The sequence below is a fragment of the Theropithecus gelada genome, chromosome 3 (assembly GCF_003255815.1).
Source record: "Theropithecus gelada isolate Dixy chromosome 3, Tgel_1.0, whole genome shotgun sequence".
Classification (NCBI taxonomy): domain Eukaryota; kingdom Metazoa; phylum Chordata; class Mammalia; order Primates; family Cercopithecidae; genus Theropithecus; species Theropithecus gelada.
In genome coordinates, this window is record NC_037670.1 from 50266829 (window position 1) to 50286159 (window position 19331).

General features: G+C 57.7%; 2 protein-coding genes across 2 annotated transcripts in view; one reads left to right on the forward strand and one right to left on the reverse strand.

Annotated features, from left to right (window-relative positions):
* The window catches only part of C3H7orf50 (chromosome 3 C7orf50 homolog), a 126233-nt gene that overhangs the window by 67651 nt on the left and 39251 nt on the right, over positions 1–19331 (reverse strand). The gene's annotated exons all lie outside the window — the stretch shown is intronic.
* On the forward strand, positions 13101–18838 carry GPER1 (G protein-coupled estrogen receptor 1). Its single transcript, XM_025379302.1, has 2 exons — positions 13101–13364; positions 16359–18838. Exon 2 carries the CDS (start codon positions 16678–16680, stop codon positions 17803–17805), a length of 1128 nt encoding a protein of 375 aa, XP_025235087.1. The 5' UTR covers positions 13101–13364; positions 16359–16677; the 3' UTR covers positions 17806–18838.

Sequence of the window (19331 nt, forward strand, 5' to 3'; positions counted from 1 at the left end):
CCCTCGACCCCACACCCCACTGCCTGACCCTCGACCCCGCACCCCACTGCCGTGACACCCCCCAACCCTGCACCCCACTGCCGCGACGGCCCCCAACCCCGCACCCCACTGCTGTGACACCCCCCAACTCTGCACCCCACTGCTGTGACCCTCGACCCCACATCCCGCTGCAGTGATACCTCCCAACTCTGCACTCCACTGCTGTGACCCTCGACCCCGTACCCCGCTGCCATGATGCCCCCCGACCCCGCACCCTGCTGCTGTGACCCTCGACCCCACACCCCGCTGCCGTGACCCTTGACCCCGCACCCTGCTGCTGTGACCCCCGACCCCGTACCCTGCTGCTGTTACGTCCCCTGACCCTGACCCCACAGCCGTGACGCCCCCCGACCCTGCACCCTTCTCCATGTCCCACAGCACAGGACCTGGCAGCGGGTGTCTCACCACCGAGAAGCACGTTCCTCCCTCCCCTCCAGGGACCGGCCAGGCCTCTCCAACAGGTGCTTTCTAAACTGCAATCTCCTCATCTACAAAAGGACAATCACAACAATGGAACCCAGGGGACAGGGCTGCATCAACTACAACCAGGCAGCGTGGACGGCAGCACACGGCCCTCAGCAAATCAGAGGCGCTCAGTGACCACAGCCACCGTGACAGTCAGCAGGGTGGGGCGGGGGGCAAGGAAGCAGTACTGGGAGACTTGGAGATACCCCAAAACCGCCTTCCTCAGAAACGCTGCTGGGCAAGAACCTGCAAATCCCCAAGGCGTCTGTGTCCGACGGCCCGGGCCCCATGCTGAGGTCGCCCAGGCGTCCAAGACCAGGAGAGGCGCCCAAGGCCAGGAGAGGCACCGAGGAGACTAAGAAGAAACAGCACAGCAGCTGGGGAGGTGAGGCCTGTGCCTGGGATGTCATGCAGCCTGCCAAGCAGCCGCTCAAGGGACCCGCCCACGTGTCGGATGGTCAGAAACAACCATTTTAGGCTGGGCGCGGTGGCTCACGCATGTAATACCAGCATTTAGGAAGGCCGAGGTGGGCAGATCACAAGGTAGGAGTTCAAGACCAGCCTCACCAACGTGGTGAAACCCCGTCTCTACTAAAAATACAAAAATTAGCCGGGCGTGGTGGCGGTACCCTGTAATCCCAGCTACTCCGGAGGCTGAGGCAGGAGAATCGCTTGAACCAGGGAGGCAGAGGTTGCAGTGAGATCGCACCACTGCACTCCAGCCTGGGTGACAGAGGAAAACTTACAAAAAAAAAAAAAAAAAAAAAAAAAAGGAAAAGAAACAACCGTTTTAGGGCTCCGGAAGCTGACTGAGGCCACACAACAAATCGGGTCACATTTATTAAAAAAAACAAAACCAAAACAAAACAAAACCTCCTGATCTCAGGTAGGAACAGCAGAGTCTGAGTCACCAAAGCCAGGGGCTGCCACTCTCCAGGGTGCCCCACTCCCAGCTCCAGCGGCTGAGTCCACCAAGCCAGGACAGGCCCAAGGACCAGAGGACGAGGTGATCCACAGTGGAGCTCGGGGAGACCCATTCACGCCCAGGCCTTGTCAAAAACCACGGGGGGCTAGGTGACAAGCAAATGGGGAAGGCCAACATGGCAGAGCCAGGGCTGCAAAATCGGCCGGAATAAGTGTCAGACCTGCTAGAAGGGTAAGAGGTACACGGCAGGGAGGAGCACCCCTAAGGAGGAGCAGGCCAGGGAGGAACACCACCAGGGAGGCTGCAAGGAGCACCCTTTCCTGGGCCTGCATGGTGCTCAGCAGGAGGCTGGGGAGCACCTCCCCCCAGGCACAGGCTCTGGGGAAGAGTCCCCTGTGGCACCAGTGGCTTCCCATGGATGTGCCATGCTGGTTTTTGGAGACTGCAGGCGAGCTGGGCACCGTGTAAAGAGGCCTGAGAGGGTTCCCCTGACACAGGCAAGCGTCATGCACAGGGCATGAGCACAGGGGAGGGATGTAAGAAAGGTCTACAATTTCAGTAACCAACAGGGCTGGCCCTGGGAAAAGCTGCAGAGGAAGGAAGCTGGCTCTGAATTAATGTCCAAGATCTTTTCCTCCACTTGGCAGGGCTCTCTCCCTTCAGGGACCGGTGGCCTCAGCCAGGACTCTTCCCAGCCCAGTGCCGCAGCCTTCTCAGCAAAGCCGGGGGAGGACAGCATGGGGACGCGCATGCCTCGCCCAGCTGGGGAGAGGACCTGCCTTCTAGCTGCACTTCCTGCACAGCCCACGCCCAACCCCCGGGGGACACTCCCGGCACAGCCTTGCAGGGTGGTCAGTGAGGGGCCGGCCCCTGCTCTGCAGCCAAGACTCAGGTTACCTGATGTCCCGTCCGGAGCTCTTGCTGTTCTGGGTACCCTGTTGTTGGGGGCAGAGGGCTGAGACTCCCAGTCTGGGCCGGATGCCAACGCTGGCCCTTGGCTCAGGACTGTATGAGAGGCTCCGAGGAAGGCACTCTTGGGCTTACACAGGCCTGAGTACTTCTCCCTGGTCTTCTTGGGGGCTTTCAGGTCCTATTTTTATTTATTTTTATTTTTTGAGATGGGGTCTCACTCTGTCACCCAGGCTGGAGTGAAGTGGTGCGATCTCGGCTCACTGCAAGTTGTGCCTCTTGGGTTCACGCCATTCTCCTGCCTCAGCCTCCCGAGTAGCTGGGACTACAGGCACCCACCACTACGCCCGGCTAATTTTTTTTGTATTTTTAGTAGAGACGGGGTTTCACCGTGTTAGCCAAGATGGTCTCAATCTCCTGACCTCGTGATCAGCCCACCTCGGCCTCCCGCAGTGCTGGGATTACAGGCGGGAGCCACCGCACTCAGCTCTGGCAGGGCTGCTTTCTGGACGTGCAAGCCCTCAGGTGCCCCGTGCACAGGCACACACTACCTTTTCCCTCTGCAGTAAGTACTAAGTTGGCTGCCTCGTACTGGGGCTAGTTTGAATTTTCCTAGATCACACGGGCAAGCCAGACGCGGCTTACCTGCAGTGAGTGTGGTGTGAACGGCTTCAGAGCAGACGCGGCTTATGTGCAGAGTGTGGTGTGAGCGGCTTCAGAGGACAAAGGCCTGGGAAGGGGGCCCCATGGGACTTGGGGTTAAACCTTCCACAGCAAGCAGGGGCCCCAGCCAGGCTCTGCACAAGGCAGGTGCTGCGCTCGGGTGGGAGTCCTGCGCGATGCTACTGCACCCCACACTCCCGTGACCACAGGCGAGGCCTAACGCCCCCCACGCCAGGTTGATCTCATCTCCTCAAATTCCCACCAAGATGCTCATGACGGGGCCCAAATGCGCTCCCAGGGGGTTGGCTAGTCTGCAGGATCACAGGCTGGCCCAGTGAAAACCTGGGCTTCGCCGCCTTACAACCATGCAGAACTCACAGCCAGGCCATGTGCCCACCTGCCCACTGGGATCCCGGGACAGTGCCTGCTCCAGACAGAGGCTGGGAGCTCTGTGAGGGGCACATGGAGTGGGGTAGGGCCTGCGGCTCAGCCGTTTGGCTCTGGCTGGCCAGGTGCCCCCTCAAGCCCCAGCTCAGCCTTCCCCCAAACACTCAGCTCCACCCCCCACCCCGGCGGGTCCGGGCTCTGTCGAGATTGCTGGTGAATGGCCGGCTGAGGAGGCGAGGAGGCCTGTGGAGAGGGAGGGCCAGGACCACAAGGACAAACAGGGCACGAAAGTGGCTATGGAAGGAGCAGGAAGCCAACAGCCGCAAACAAACCTCTCAAGCCACTCGAAGCTGAGACCCGCGGGCCACAGGGACAGACCTGAGGCCGGGGAGGGGCAGCCACCGACCTTCACGGCCATCCTGGGTCCCCAGGCAGGCAACGCCCAGCTGCTCATCTGCTGTCCACCTTCCTATGGGGACACCCCGAATCACACGAGAGAACTGTGACCTCAAAAGCTTATGCTGTTTTTGCACAGAAACAGTGACTTGTGAACCATCCTGGGATGGTCTGAAAAACAAGCTCAGGCCTGGAAAAGCAGTTCAGAAGCCACTCAACTGTCCACCCTGGGGAGACGGTTTCGTAAGCTACCACCACAGCCTATAACTACTTATCCATTAAAAATGATAATAAAACCCAGGAAGAGGCCTGGAAAACATTCAATAAACCAGTGTGCTGAGTGAATCTGCACAACTTCTCGCCCTGCCCAGTGTAGACGTGTGAAAGGAAGTGGCAGGGGCAGTGGCTCCTCTGAGGGGCTCCGTGGTGGGCAGGCCCTGGCGGGGGCTGGGAGGGCCCACGGGCAGGGGTGACTCCCGGATACCCTCCAGGAGGCACAGGGCCCTACAGGAGATACCAGCCCTCACCACTGGAGTCCCCGGCCTCCCAGCTCCGGGGAAGCAGCGTTGGAGAAGTGGGGTCCATGCTTTCTAGAACCTCTCTGAAGAGCTGTTTAAGCAGCAATAGCCAATGCTGCCATCAAGAACACACAATTCTCAAGGTCCTGGCTTTGGGGAGTTCCCCCAGGCCCCAAGCTTGACCTTGGCAGCCCCTCTGCGTGGCTCAGGAACGAGTCCCACAAACCCCTGGCTCTTGGCCCGAAACCGGCCACCAAAACAGACTGTGAAGGGCCAGCCCCTCCTGCTAGGGAATTCCAGGGCTCAGAAGGACCCTTCACTTTTGCTGGGGTTAGAAGGACAGGTTCCGGCGGGAACACAAAACGGAGTGGCCACTTTGGAGGCTTCGTATAAAGCTAAATGTGCACTCACTGTAAGAACCAGCAATGCCCAATCTTAGCGATCCACCCACAATAAAATCACGCTCACACGAAACCCTGTATGCGAACATTTAATGCAACTTTTATAATAGACACAATCTGGAAGGAACTCAAACGTCGCTCCCACGGCGGCTGGACGCAGACCGCGGCACAGCCCCCCGGGCTCAGTGTCTCCCACGGTGGCCGGATGCAGACTGCGGCACAGCCCCCCGGGCTCAGTGTCTCCCACGGCGGCCAGACGCAGACCGCGGCACAGCCCCCCGGGCTCAGTGGCTCCCACGGTGGCCGGACGCAGACCGCAGCACAGCCCGCCGTGCTCAGTGGTGAGCAGCCACGGCCTCTTGGCGTGTGCGACGTGACGCACAAACTCGATGCAGGAGGCACAGGAACAGCCAGGCTCAGAGGCTCCACACGCACAGGTGCCACCCGCGTGAGGCCTGGGGAGTCTGATCATGGGAGCAGAGTGCAGCTGCGGCGGCCACGTTGGGTGGAGGAAGGGGCTGACCACCCAGGGACGGGCCGAGGAGTCTGGAACAGAACGGTTTGTGCGCTGCCTGCGAACACGGTGCTTTCGAGACTAGATGCTTCTGTGGTGAACGCCAAAAGGAGTATTTTACTGCACACAAATTCTTAGAAATGACCATTTGAAAAGTACAGGTTCTCGGCCAAGGCACCCAGGCTCAGATGGCGGTCACATCATTAAGCAGCTGGGTACCAGCAGCATGACTTCATCCCTCTGACTCCATAACCTCGCTGCAGAGGGTCCCGGCGATTTGTATACAAAGTGCCACTCACGTGGGAAGCTCTCAGTGAGAGAGGAGGGGCTGAGAGCCGCTTGGCCTGGGCCCTGCACCTCGTCCCCCTCTGCTTGTACTGCCTTTGGGGGTAAGGTAGGGGAGAAGGTGCCAGGCCGTCAAGGCCCAGGGTGCAGGGGGCCAGGTGGGAAGAACAGGAAGGCCGGCCAAGCTGGAGCCAGCACAGCCCTGCATTTGTTACTCTGTCTCTTAGACTATGGAGCAGCAGCAGTGGAGAAGAGGGGGGCACATCCCCCACCCGGCAGCCCAGCAAGGCTGCAACCTGTGGCTCCCAAAGGGCTTGGTCCCTCCCAGCGTGCCATCATCCAGGGCCACCAGGGCCGGGGGACTATGCCAGGTAGTGCCACCGGGAGACGGGCTTGGTGCCCAGGCCGGGTAGGGGTGAGCTAAGCACATCCACCCCCGCTCCACCAGATTGCCCTCGGCAGGCCGGGACTTGAAAGGGCCTCAGAGATAACTGTGAGGACCCCTCTCTCTTAAGACCCACAGTCAGGGGACCATGAAAGGTGGGGAAAGGGGAGCCCATCTGGGGCCACTCAGAATTCTTCCCTTTCCTTGTAGAGCCTGGGCAGAAGAACCAGAACGAAACCTAAGTACAAACACAGTGGGCTTGAGCGGGGCTTGGCACAGCGCAGGGGCGGCGGCAAGGGGGCAGCGAAGATCGGAGACAGAAAGCCCGTGCTGGCACCCGCCATGCGGACGGGGAAGCTGAGACCCAGGGCTCAGGTCATGCTAGTCGGTCGGTAGCCGGTACCAGGACCTCATCCCATATGCAGCAGACAGGCTGTGAAGCCAGAGTCAACCGAGGAACCTGGGAGCCCCGACCCAGACAAGATACAGCTCGGGGGAGGGTCCAGGAGGCCTCTCGGAGCCATGGCTTCCTTCTGCCTGCGCAGGGGCCCCTCCCGTCCACGAGAAAAGCCCAGTAATAAGGAGAAAGCAGGCAGCAGCCTTCATCTGAGCTCCAGACTGCGCTCTCGGGGCCAAGCTCAGGTGTGCGCCTGTCCCCCCACCCACCGGGTGGCTGGGCCTGGCTATGACCACATGGGAGAGCACGGCAGACCCCGCGAACAGGGACAGCACCTGACGGCAACGTCCACAAACGCTGCCCCACAGGAGCACGCACTCCTACACGAAGCGCCTGCAGCTGACAGCCGCCGGGATGGGACATCTGGACAGCCTCACACGGCTTTCAGACCTGCGGTCCATGTCGAAAAGATATTGTTTCCAATTTGCCTTAATTAAACAAACATTCCAAACCACTTCCTCTCAGTCTGGCCATTGTTCTTCATTCCATGCCACGCGGAGTCCTGGGAACCACTCATCACCGTAGGGTGCAGGCGGACATCCCCTCGCGGCGAGGCCAGCGCGTGGCTCCGCAGCGCCCCGCAGGCTGAGAGAGGGTGGCTGGGGCCAGGTGCTTGTGAGGCACATCACAGTGGGACCCGAGGGCGCTGCGTGCAAGGGACTCTACAGTGCACTCCTCATGGGCCGTCTGGCCTAAGTTACTCAGAGCAGGGGATGCTCCATCCCAACTCAAAACCAAAGTGAATGGGGTTGAACAGGAGCCGTGAGGGGCGAGGACGGGCTCACAGGAGGAGGGGCCAGCATGGGCCACGCACCACACTCTCACCCAAGACCCAGAGCCAGCCAGGCAGCTGATGGGCAGAGACGCCTGCCACTTCCAGAAGAGCAGGCTTCACGGGGTGGGCATCCCAGAGCATATCACAGCCCCTGGGGTGGCCCTGGGGGGCAGGGCAGGTGCTGCGTGATCCTGGTCCTGTGTCCAGCTCCTGCCACTGCCTCATTCTGTAACCATCTGGAGACAGAGAACGGGCAACGTTCCATGTTCACACCAAGGGGAAGATCCAGCACCCGCAGAAAACTAAGGAAGCACGGGGGAGTATGGTGCTACTGAAGAGAGGATGCGTCATTTGCATTTATCCAAAGAAAGGGTTCATGAGGTCCTGCGTTCAAACAGATAAAATCAGACTGGGGTGGGGTGGGAGGAGCCTCCCTGAGACTCCTTGAGGAACTGCCTGGCAGTGACCGAGGTGGGGCTGGGACAAGGCCCTGGTGCTGGCCTCTCCTGGAACATTCCGCCACGTGCTCCTGGGGGCGGAGGGTCCCCGCAGGCCGAGCTCGGCCAGCACCACCCCGCCCACTCTTCTGTGAGCTGCCCTTGGTGCGACGCTCCCGGAGAACCCAAGGACACATCCAGAATGTTCCCTGCAACCACTGAGGAGGCTCTGCTGGGAGACCTGCAAAACCACCACCATCTTGTGGGCCAGCAGCCGCACGCACCTTCCGTGCTGGAGCCACGCCAAGCGGCTGATGGGCGGGATGGTCTCTAAGCACAGTGAATTCCATCTTGTGAGGGAAAGTGACAGAAGACGAGAGAGTGGGCTGGGCGCAGTGGCTCACGCCTGGAATCCCAGCACTTTGGGAGGCTGAGGGGGGCAGATCACGAGGTCAGGAGATCGAAACCATCCTAGCTAACACGGTGAAACCCCATCTCTAATAAAAAAATACAAAAAATTAGCCAGGTGTGGTGGCAGGCGCCTGTAGTCCCAGCTACTTGGGAAGCTGTGGCAGGAGAATGGCGTGAATCCAGGAGGCAGAGCTCACAGTGAGTGGAGATCGTGTCACTGCACTCCAGCCTGGGTGACAGAGTGAGAATCCATCTCAAAAAAAAAAAAAAAAGATGAGCGTGTGGAGGCTGGCACTGCCCAGGACGCAGCTGCAGACGACAGGAGCACCTGCCCTTCCATGCTCAGCATGCTGTGGTCAGCACACACCTGCCCTAACTGGGCCCTCCCGCTGCGGACACCAAGCAGGGACAGGACGGCGGCACCGACGTGCTCACGTCCACCAGCGCCAGGCGACACAGCAGAAAACCAGGATGCCCTGCCCCTCACCGCACTGTTTCCGGGCTTGGGAGGCACACACCCTGAATGAAAGGCTCCGACCTGGCATGCAGCCATGGCCTGCGTGCTTCTGAAGGAACAAGAGAGACGAAGTCACCATGGGCTGCACCACGTCCTGACAGCAGCTAACCTCCCCAGGCCGGAATGGAACAGATGGAAGATATGGCAGGTCTGTCCGAGGGGAGGTCACAGGATGTCCCGAAGGTCAGGATATGGCACAGAACGCAGAGTTCCAACCCCACCTGCCACCGGAGCGGCGAGACCCGTGTACACCACACACAGCCTCCCTGGGACCTGGGCTCTTTCTATAAAGGGGCTGCTGGTGTGTGTCCACTTAATGCTCCAGGCCTGTGAGGATCAGATGCCCAAGGGTGCTCCTGCATGTCCTGCGGAGGCAGGGGAAGCGATGCCCTCCTGAGGGCGTGGGAAGGGGCTCTTGGCCTCCCCTGACTCTGGATCATCGGAGAATGTATCCGCCTGGCATGTGAGACATGGTGTACTTTTCTGAACCTCAGGCTGTCTTCCAGCCTGTATTAGCTCTAAAATTCCTTCCACACACACCTTGATGTCTCCCCTGTAAGGTGGATACGGCGTGTGATACTGTGAGCACCTCCAACCCACTGCTCCCTCCCTTGTGCCTATGGGGGAGAAGCGAATGAGCCAGGACTGGGCTCATCTCCGGCAGTGCCGCCCCACCCTTGCCCCCGGTGGACCGCTCCCCTTGAAAAGGAGCAGCAGTGAGAAGGGAAGCCTCACTCCGCCCAGCAGAGACAAGGGGTGTGTGGTATCTCATAGAGCCGTTAGACCCACGCACCCCCACTGCACAGATGGGCGCTGAGGCTCAGGAAGGTTACAGATGTTGCCCGGTATCACACAGCCGTTGCATGTGGGGTGAGGAAGCGGAACACGGGCTGGAGCTGGCAACGCTGAAGACCAGGGTTGTCTGGACGGCAACATGCAACTCCCTGAGCGCTCTGCTCCTGCAGAGTCAGGGGGACCCGTGCTGCTGCCTACCATGGAGGGCACAGGAGAGGACTGGGGATGGGACAAGGAGCAGGAAGGGGTCGCTCAGTCAGTCAGCGCTGGCAGAGTGAGGGGTGCCGGGAAAGCACCGCAGGCCCTGCGTCTGGAGCCTCTCAGCACAAGGACTGGGCTTTGTACGCGAGGACTGAAGGCTGAAAGGCGAGGGCCAAGGTTTCCCACATGGGCATTCGCTCAGGAGGGCTCCTGAAGCCGGAGATGCACTGCCTTACTTTGTGTGTGTTTTTCTCTATGCATTTTCCAATATTTGGCTGTGTGCGCGTTTAACTCAATAAGCAATGATCAGATGAAATTCCCCTTGAAATTCTTCCCTTTTATTCTATCCTGGGGATGAACAGGAAAATATGTTCACTTCTTAAAAATTCATAACGACATAAAATTCAACAAGGAAATCAGTGCCTGACAAGATTACTATTGCCCCAGGATGCCTCTGGTGTATGGGCCGAGACCATGTGTTCAGAGTCAGCCAGCCACTCCCAGATCTGCTCCTGGCTGGCTGTGAGGCCGAGGTGACACTACCTCCCTGCAGTCAGTTTCTGCATCCATGAGACACGGAGAAGTGCCTCACAGGCTCTGAAGGAGGGTGACCTGAGATCAAGCATGCAGAGCACCAGGCACAGCACCCAGCACCCAGGATGCATGCGTTCAATGTCACATTCTACACTGTGGGAAGCTGAGGCGGGAGGATCACTTGAGCCCAGGAGTTCAAGACCAGCCTTGGCAATACAGTGAGACCTTCTCTCTACAAAAAAAAAAAAAAAAAAAATTAGCAGCTCACATCTGTAGTCCCAGCCTCTCAGGGGCCGAGGTGGGAGGATGGCTTGAGCCTGGGAGGTGAGAGGCTGCAGTGAGCTGAGATCAGGCCACTGCATGCTGGCCTGGGCAACAGAGCAAAACCCTGTCTCAAAAAAAAAAAAAACAGATTTAAAAATTGGTGAAAGGTCTTTACACCTTACAAACAGTCCACGAGATTCCTCCCATCCCGTCACCCATGCAAGTATTTTTTTTTTTTTTTTTTGAGACGGAGTCTTGCTCTGTGCCCCAGGCTGGAGTGCAGTGGCCCGATCTCGGCTCACTGCAAGCTCCGCCCCCCCGGGTTCACGCCATTCTCCTGCCTCAGCCTCCCGAGTAGATGGGACTACAGGCGCCCGCCACCTCGCCCGGCTAATTTTCTTATATTTTTAGTAGAGACGGGGTTTCACCGTGTTAGCCAGGATGGTCTCGATCTCCTGACCTCGTGATCCGCCCGTCTCGGCCTCCCAAAGTGCTGGGATTACAGGCTTGAGCCACCGCGCCCGGCCCATGCAAGTATTAAGTAGGTCTTGGGGACTGAAGTTCCTGCAGCTGGGCCCTGTCCCTCACACCCACAGTTGTGCGGTAGCTGACAAGTTACTCACCCACCCAGTGCTTACAGGAGAAGGCTGGGTTCCGAGACCCAGAGCCCCGATCCGGCTAATTCTATGTTGCAAGCAGGAAATCTAGGTGTATCAGCCACTCGCCCGTCCAGGGCAGGCTCCCTACCCAGGGCACGTGAGTGGAGAGCTTGGGAGCTGAGCTCTTCCTCAGCTGCTGGGACAGGCAGAGAGACCAGAAGCCATGGGTTTGCACTAGCAGGGCATAGCTATTTTTAAGTGACATGTCTCGGCTATTTCAAGGTTTGGATTTTTATTTTATTTATTTTTTTCTGTACTTTCTCATGACTCACATCTTTCAAAATGGTGTCTCGGGCATTTTTAATGCTGAAATCATCTCAACTTCACAACTGGTCAAAAAAAATGTTTAAGAGCAAATCAGCTCTTTATCATTCAAATATAAAAAGGTACATATTAGAGTTGTCAACTTTCTACTGCTGGAAGAAAACCCCACGTTAGTATTTTTCCATTAGAAATTTAACACAGCATTCTGTTTAGAAAATGTGTGTGTGTGTTTTCTAAAATACACATCTGTAAGACTTTAAATTGCTATTGCACAGATGCCTTGAGGCGCCTCTGCAACAGGCTCCTAACGAACCACCACCAAGCAGCTGACACCCTGGCAGGCCCCAAGGGGCCGAGTGCACCTGGAGGCCCAGCACCCCACTCCTGCACCTGCTCCAGCTCTCCTGCGGGGGAACAGGCCCCGAGGGGCGGAGCGCACCTGGAGGCCCAGCACCCCACTCCTGTACCTGCTCCAGCTCTCCTGCGGGGGAGCAGGCCCTGAGGGGCCGAGCGCACCTGGAAGCCCAGCACCCCACTCCTCTGCCTGCACCAGCTCTCCCGGCGGGGGTGGGGGTGGGGGTCCCACGCAGGCCTCTGAACCGCGCCTCAGGCTGCAGCAGCCGCATTACTCATACTCAGCGGACAAAGGATCCAATCTCACCGCTTGGAAACATTACAGAGGGAAAACGACACCCAGAAGTAGGAGTGAGATTCGCTGAAGTTCGTTCGGAGAAAGACTCACCCCTCGGCCTGGACAGCCAGGGCTGGCAGTGCCTGAGGACCCCCTCAGCCTGGGCAGCCCATGCCGGGGTTGGGGGGGCCTGGCTCTGCTCTCGCTCTGCTCTCACGGGGCAGCCCAGGGTTCCCCAAGCGGCGGCTGAAATTCGAATGGCCAGCAGGTGGCGCACTCGGAGGCGGCCGCCCCGCACGAGGCGGTTCGGAGGCCTCTGGAGTCCGCGGAGGGAGGTTTATTCTCCGCCCGCATGAGGCCGTGGAGGCTGTGAAATCCGCAACCACGGGCAATGGAGGCGGCCTGCTGGGCAAGAGGCCACCAACACCTGGCCGGCAGGTAAGTTCCGACGCCTCTGCAGCGAGCGCGGGAGGCGGGACCTGAGGCGCCGCCAACACTCAGAGAAAACTACGGGCTGAGGGTCCCTCATCTGAACGCTTGGGACCAGAGGAGTTCGGAGTTCAGATTTCTGCAGATTTTGGAATACCTGCAGCTACAGAATGAGAAAGCTAAATACAAAATTCATTTGTGTTTCATACACACCTTACACACACTGCCTGAAAGTAACTTTATACAACACTTTTAATAATTTCATGTATAAAACAAACTATGAACTGTGCCTGGGACTGCAGCCCGCCACACGAGGTCAGGTGTGGAATTTTCCACTTGAGTCGCGACGCTCCAACAGTGTTGGACTGTGGGGCACTCTGGACTTCAGATTTCCAGATGCTCAACCAGTACTCAGATTCCTAAGTTACTTGTCAGAAATGCCTGCTATTTCTTGGGATTACATTTCTCTCTGCAAATGTCTGTGAAATTCCTAAGTTAAATTCTTTATGTATCATGCACGTGCTACTAAGTCAATTACGAAATTTAGTGTTTAACGCAGGTCAGCTGCAAAAACAAGAATATTGCTTGCTTCAACCCAGGATGACAGATTATTACCTAAAAGATACACAATAGCTAGAATGATGCCTTCAAACTTAAAGAAAGGTTTGTATCTGTGGGTGAAGAAAAGCAGTTAAACTTCCATAAAAATAAGTCTAGTGGAACTGAGCTGATTGCCAAAGTGTGGGAGAAAAAAGGCCAGCAAAAAAATGGTTAACGCTAGCTTTCGGAGGAGGCCGCCCAGAGCCCAGCCAGAGAGGAGCAGGCGGAGGGGGCCTATAAAGCCCTGTGCCAAGGGGCAGACTCACTGGCTCAGACGGAGGACGCACCCGCCGGCAGGCTCAGATGGAGGACGCACCCGCCGGCCAGCCGGGAACCTTCCCTCGCGGGCTCCCAGGGCGGGTCTCTTCCTCTCTCCAGCCCTGCTCAGGCATTCGGCAGGTCCAGCAGAGGTACACCTCCTGCAGCTGGGTTCCAAGTGCACCTCCAGCCTGATGGGCCTGACCAAGGAGGCTTCCAGGACCACAGAAGGGGCTGCAACCCAGGTAGGACTCAGCCTCGGCCTGGCGGTGCCATACCACTCACTAGGGGCGTGTGGGGGTAGTGCCACCCAGTCCGCTGTCCTGTTATGGGAACAGCTGGACGCAGACATGCAGACACCTCACCCCCTGGTGAGAGCAGCACCCAGCTTCCCAAACTCAAGGCACAGACCCCTCTCCCACGGAGCTCCGGTGGTCTCAGCGTGACCACAACAGCAGGGGGCTTTACAGACCCCTCTCCCACGGAGCTCCGGTGGTCTCAGCATGACCGCAGCAGGGGCTTTGCCTGGATGGCCTTTCTAACACATGCTGAAAGTAGGACCCAGTATTCCATCATGTTCTGTCCCAGCAAGAACGTGTCTCACTTCAAGAAGATGAGGGTGCCCGCTCTGCCCTGCCCTGCGGCGCCCCGGTCACTCTCACCAACCCTGAAGTCCTGGGAGGGCCACACGCCTTTTGACAGATGCAGACTTAACAGCTGACTAAAGTGTGACTTTATTTCTCTATGACAAGCAGAGGAAATCTGAAATGAGGTATCACGCTGTTTATAACTCCACGGACACCTCCAGGGAGGCCACAGGGCCAGTGGTGAACAGCACACTCGGTTCCGAGCCCAGGACCACATCGACACTAGGACACATCAGACACCAGGTCCCGTATCTTCTTGGTGTCTGCCAAGGATTAAACGACTCGATTTACGTGGGAAAGAAATGAATGACTTGGTTTTAAACTATTTTTCCCTCGGAGTTCATTTAACAAAATAAGTAAAGAAAACAAACATAAGTTAAGGGTTCTGTCCACCTTTAAGCTTCCTACCACGCTGCAGTCTAATACCTTCCAGAATTTCTACATTTAAAGAGCAAAAGAAGTCCTCTGTGCCGTTTTAAAGAAATTAAATATAGAGGCTGAATGCGAAGTCTTTCAACTTTCCCTACAGAGCCTGAGAGCAGAGGCGTTTACGCTGCTCGATGGTATTATCTACTAAAGAGGAATCAAGAGTGCAAAATACTAAAATCAAATTCATCAGCCCCAGCTACGTGAAGGTGATTGAGTACTTTTAGAATAAGTGACACTGAGGCAGTGATTCATCTTGTCTTCCCCTACCCGCCTTTTTTTGAGATGGGGTCTCACTCCAGTTGCTCAGGCTAGAGTGCAGTGGTGTGATCTCGGCTCACTGCAGCCTCTACCTGCTGGGCTCAGGCGATCCTCCCACCTCAGCCTCCCGAGTAGCTGGGACTACAGGCGCACACCACTATGCCCAGCTACCTTTTTTGTACTTTTTTAGTAGAGACAGGGTTTCGCCATGTTGCCCAGGCTGGTCTCGAACTCCTGGACTTGAGCAATCCTCCCACCTCATCTTCCCAAAGTGCGGGGATTATAGGCCAGCCTTTTTTTTTTTTTTTTTTTTTTAAAAAAAAAGAAGTATTTTCAAGCGATAGGTCAATAAATCACTAGTCTGGTTTTGTAGCACTTCAAAACAACAAGCCCCGGCCGGGCACGGTGGCTCACACCTGTAATCCCAGTACCATAGGAGGCCAAGGTGGACGGATCACTAGAGGTCAGAAGTTTGAGACAGGCCTGGCCAACATGGTGAAACCCCGTCTCTACTAAAAATATAAAACATTAGCCAGGTGTGGTGGTGCACACCTGTAATCCCAGATACTCGGGAGGCTGAGGAAGGAGAATCACTCTAACCCCGGAGGCAACGGTTGCAGTGAGCTGAGATTGTGCCACTGCACTCCAGCCTGGGTGACAAAAAAAAAAACACAACACATTCAAAACAATAACTCCTAATGATTTCAAAGGGTGAAATGAAAACTCCCAAAGGAAAAACAACTCAAACCCATTTTGAAGTGTTAGTTTACTCCAGGGCACCAGCGCCATCTGGGCTGGGTAATTCTCTGCTGGGCTTGGGCACCTGTCCTAGGCACTGTAGGGAGCTGGGCGGCAGCCCTGGCCCCACCAGCACCCCCCTAGCTGTGACAGCCCCCAGGTCCCCAGAGACCGCCAGTGTCTGCAGGCTAAGACCGTGGCCTGCTGCAGAGAGAACTTTTGGGAGCACAGTGACACGGGGCAGGTGACGGGACCCTCCCCACTGGCAGCAGGGCCAGAGTGACACGGGGCAGGTGACAGGACCCTCCCCACTCACGGCAGGGCCAGGGTGACACGGGGTGGGTTACGGGACCCTCCCCACTGGTGACAGGGCCGGGGTGACACGGGGCGGGTGACAGGACCCTCCCCACTCGCAGCAGGGCGAGAGCACTGCCATGGACAGACAGCCCACTCCTCCCTCCCTGCGGAAGCCAAGCTCAGGAGGGACTCTCTCCTTAGTTTCTTCCTAGGTTATAAACAGCATTGCAAACATATATTAGGTTTTACAATAATTTACTAAAACATGGAATAAAAACTTAAAATATTATTTCCCAAAACAATGACCCCTTTCACTCTATATTACAAAAATAAGTTTCATTTTTGGTACCTAAACATAGAACTAGCATGAGGAAACCCCTGAACGTCTGTGATCTATTTTATTGTAAGAGATGATTCTACTCCAATGTCCAGTTCTCTGGACCCCCTGTCTTTCAGAGACACTGGGCTCTCCCTTCCTGTTTTACTTCTCCATCAGCAGCTGAAATGCATTTTCCCCTCTCCTCACAAACGCCATTTTCTGGGGTGGCCAAGCCCACACCCCTGTTGCTTCCTAGGCCTGCTCTGTGGCTATAAAGGGAGAGAACACCCTGCCTGTGGGGGTTCTCCACGTCCAACCTCCAGCTGCAGCCGAGTGGCCGTGGGGCCTGCAGGAAAGAAGGCCGTGTACTCCCCACAGGTGACTCTTCCACCTCAGCTCAACCACAGCCACCTCCTGAGCCCATAAAGCTGAGGTTCTGGCCTCCCCAGTGACACACCCAGACTCTACAGACACCCAGTCAGGGGCGGCGGGCCTTATCCCAAAGCTGGGGCCACTCGATGAGGCTTCATCCTCTCCTGTTGCTTCTCCAGGTACCCAGAGAGTAAGCGTCTCCACGCAGGACAGTGCACGGCGGCTGACACCTGCAGGGACGCCCGCCGGACGAGCACGCGGAGGACCCTGGCCTCCACAGACGTGCCATGCCAGCGTGCGGAGCATCTGTTCCTCCCACTTTCTGCAGTTCACAAACCCAACCCAAACCACCACAGGTGCTCCTCGGGAGTTTCCTGTCTAACAAATGCTGGGCTCACTTCAGGGAGAATCACGCTTCTTTCTAAAGATGGATTTGCTGTTTAAAACAGAGCTCTGGGAGCCTTTTGGCAAATCTTGAAAGCTGCACGGTGCAGAGACATGGATGTGACTTCCCAAGCCTGGGGCATGGGCCTGGAGATGTACCCGGGCACCATGCAGCCTGCAGCCCCCAACACCACCTCCCCCGAGCTCAACCTGTCCCACCCGCTCCTGGGCGCTGCCCTGGCAAACGGGACCGGCGAGCTCTCAGAGCACCAGCAGTACGTGATCGGCCTGTTCCTCTCGTGCCTCTACACCATCTTCCTCTTCCCCATCGGCTTTGTGGGCAACATCCTGATCCTGGTGGTGAACATCAGCTTCCGGGAGAAGATGACCATCCCTGACCTGTACTTCATCAACCTGGCGGTGGCGGACCTCATCCTGGTGGCCGACTCCCTCATTGAGGTGTTCAACCTGCACGAGCAGTACTACGACATCGCCGTGCTGTGCACCTTCATGTCGCTGTTCCTGCAGGTCAACATGTACAGCAGCGTCTTCTTCCTCACCTGGATGAGCTTCGACCGCTACATCGCCCTGGCCAGGGCCATGCGCTGCAGCCTGTTCCGCACCAAGTACCACGCCCGGCTGAGCTGTGGCCTCATCTGGATGGCATCTGTGTCAGCCACGCTGGTGCCCTTCACCGCCGTGCACCTGCAGCACACCGACGAGGCCTGCTTCTGCTTCGCAGACGTCCGGGAGGTGCAGTGGCTCGAGGTCACGCTGGGCTTCATTGTGCCCTTCGCCATCATCGGCCTGTGCTACTCCCTCATTGTCCGGGTGCTGGTCAGGGCACACCGGCACCGCGGTCTGCGGCCCCGGCGGCAGAAGGCCCTCCGCATGATCCTTGCGGTGGTGCTGGTCTTCTTCGTCTGCTGGCTGCCGGAGAACGTCTTCATCAGCGTGCACCTCCTGCAGCGGACGCAGCCCGGGGCCGCTCCCTGCAAGCAGTCTTTTCGCCACGCCCACCCGCTCACCGGCCACATTGTCAACCTCGCGGCCTTCTCCAACAGCTGCCTGAACCCCCTCATCTACAGCTTTCTCGGGGAGACCTTCAGGGAAAAGCTGAGGCTGTACATTGAGCAGAAAACAAACCTGCCGGCCCTGAACCGCTTCTGCCACGCCGCCCTGAAGGCCGTCATTCCAGACAGCACCGAGCAGTCGGACGTGAGGTTCAGCAGTGCCGTGTAGACGGCCTCGGCCGCACAGGCCCCGCCGGCGTGTGACTCGGGAGCTGCACGCACCTGGGTGGACACAAGGCACGGCCATGTCATGTCTCTAGACCGCTGTCAGACGTGGCTCCGGCTCCTCGGGGCCTCGCGAGAGTCACACTTGCCTGGTCACCCTGGGGCTGCTAAGGAAACCTCACGACTGGTCCTCCTTGACCCTGCACTCCTCACTCCTCACACAGAATTGCTACAATCCCAAAACGCTTGCCCCGCAGGGTCCAAAGGTCAGCGCTGACCAGCCTGTCGCCGTGGTCCTCCCCATACACCCTGCCTGGTGCCATGGGAAACGCTTCCAACACCCTCGACCATGAACGTCACACGGAGAGGCCACTGCGGTGACGCAACTCAGTTACACGTACCCTAAAGCAAGTCTGCCACTATGGGGGAACTAACGCTGGAGACACAAGACGCTAGTGGGTCTCAGCTGGATGCTGCAGTGTGTCCTCTGCATCCACGGTCTGGAACGCACGAGGTGTGAGCTAGCTGGCGCACCGCTGAGGTAAAGAGGAAAAGGAAAACACACGCTCTGGTGCATGCCTGAGCACCCTCCATCTTCCAGGACGGCAGCAATGGCGCTGTGCGGCCTCGCCAGGCCTGCGAGGTCCTTGGCCCAGAGCAGCAGGAAGGGCCCTCCGTGGAACGCCCGGCCGGGGCAGCAGGAAGGTCCCTCCGCAGAGCGCCCGGCCCGTGGCAGCGGGAAGGTCCCTCTGCCGTGCGTCTGCCGCCTGCTCTGAGGCGGTTCAGTCACTGCTTGTTGACATCGTCATGGCAATTGCACTCGTGGACTGGGACCGTGCGAGCTGCCATGTGGGCTAGTTGGGTGCCAGGACAATGAAATACTCCAGCACGTGTGGCTGACGAATTTGCTTCTACAGAAATAACAGCTGGGGACAACTGCGGTGATGATATAAAAACCTTCCCATAAAATGTAAGAAAAGCTGACGAGGCTGGCGATGTTCAGCCTTTGTCAATAAAACAGTCATGTGCAGATCCTTCCAGAGGCTCTGTCTTGGGGGTCTGCCAAGTGGGGTGATATGTGGGGTGGGCATGAGGCTCTCGGGAGAATCCCTCCCCGCTCACAGAAAACACAGCCCTCCCCTGCCACCCCGAAAAGTCTCACAGGGCCAGCCTCTGAGTCCGGCCAGCCGGACCTACCCTGGCATTTCCAGGCTGTCCAAAATGCTGTGGGGGTACTGCCGTGTCATGCTCGGGCGCCATGACGAGCTTCCTGTAAATGTAGGAGGCAGGGCTCAGCCTTGTCCAGTAGCCTGTGCAACCTACTAAGCTGCCTTTCTAGCAGGCTCTCGGCCACGTGCAAGGCCCAAGCACTCTGCGGCACCCAGGCGGGAAGGTTCCTGCTCCTTCCACCGCCGGGGCCGGATTCTGGCGTTGCTCCCCTCCTTCCCACCTCGCCCACCTGGCAGGAGCTATCCCTGATGTTACCAAGGTGCACCTGCACCAGTGCCTGCGGCCCCCTCTTCACAGAAA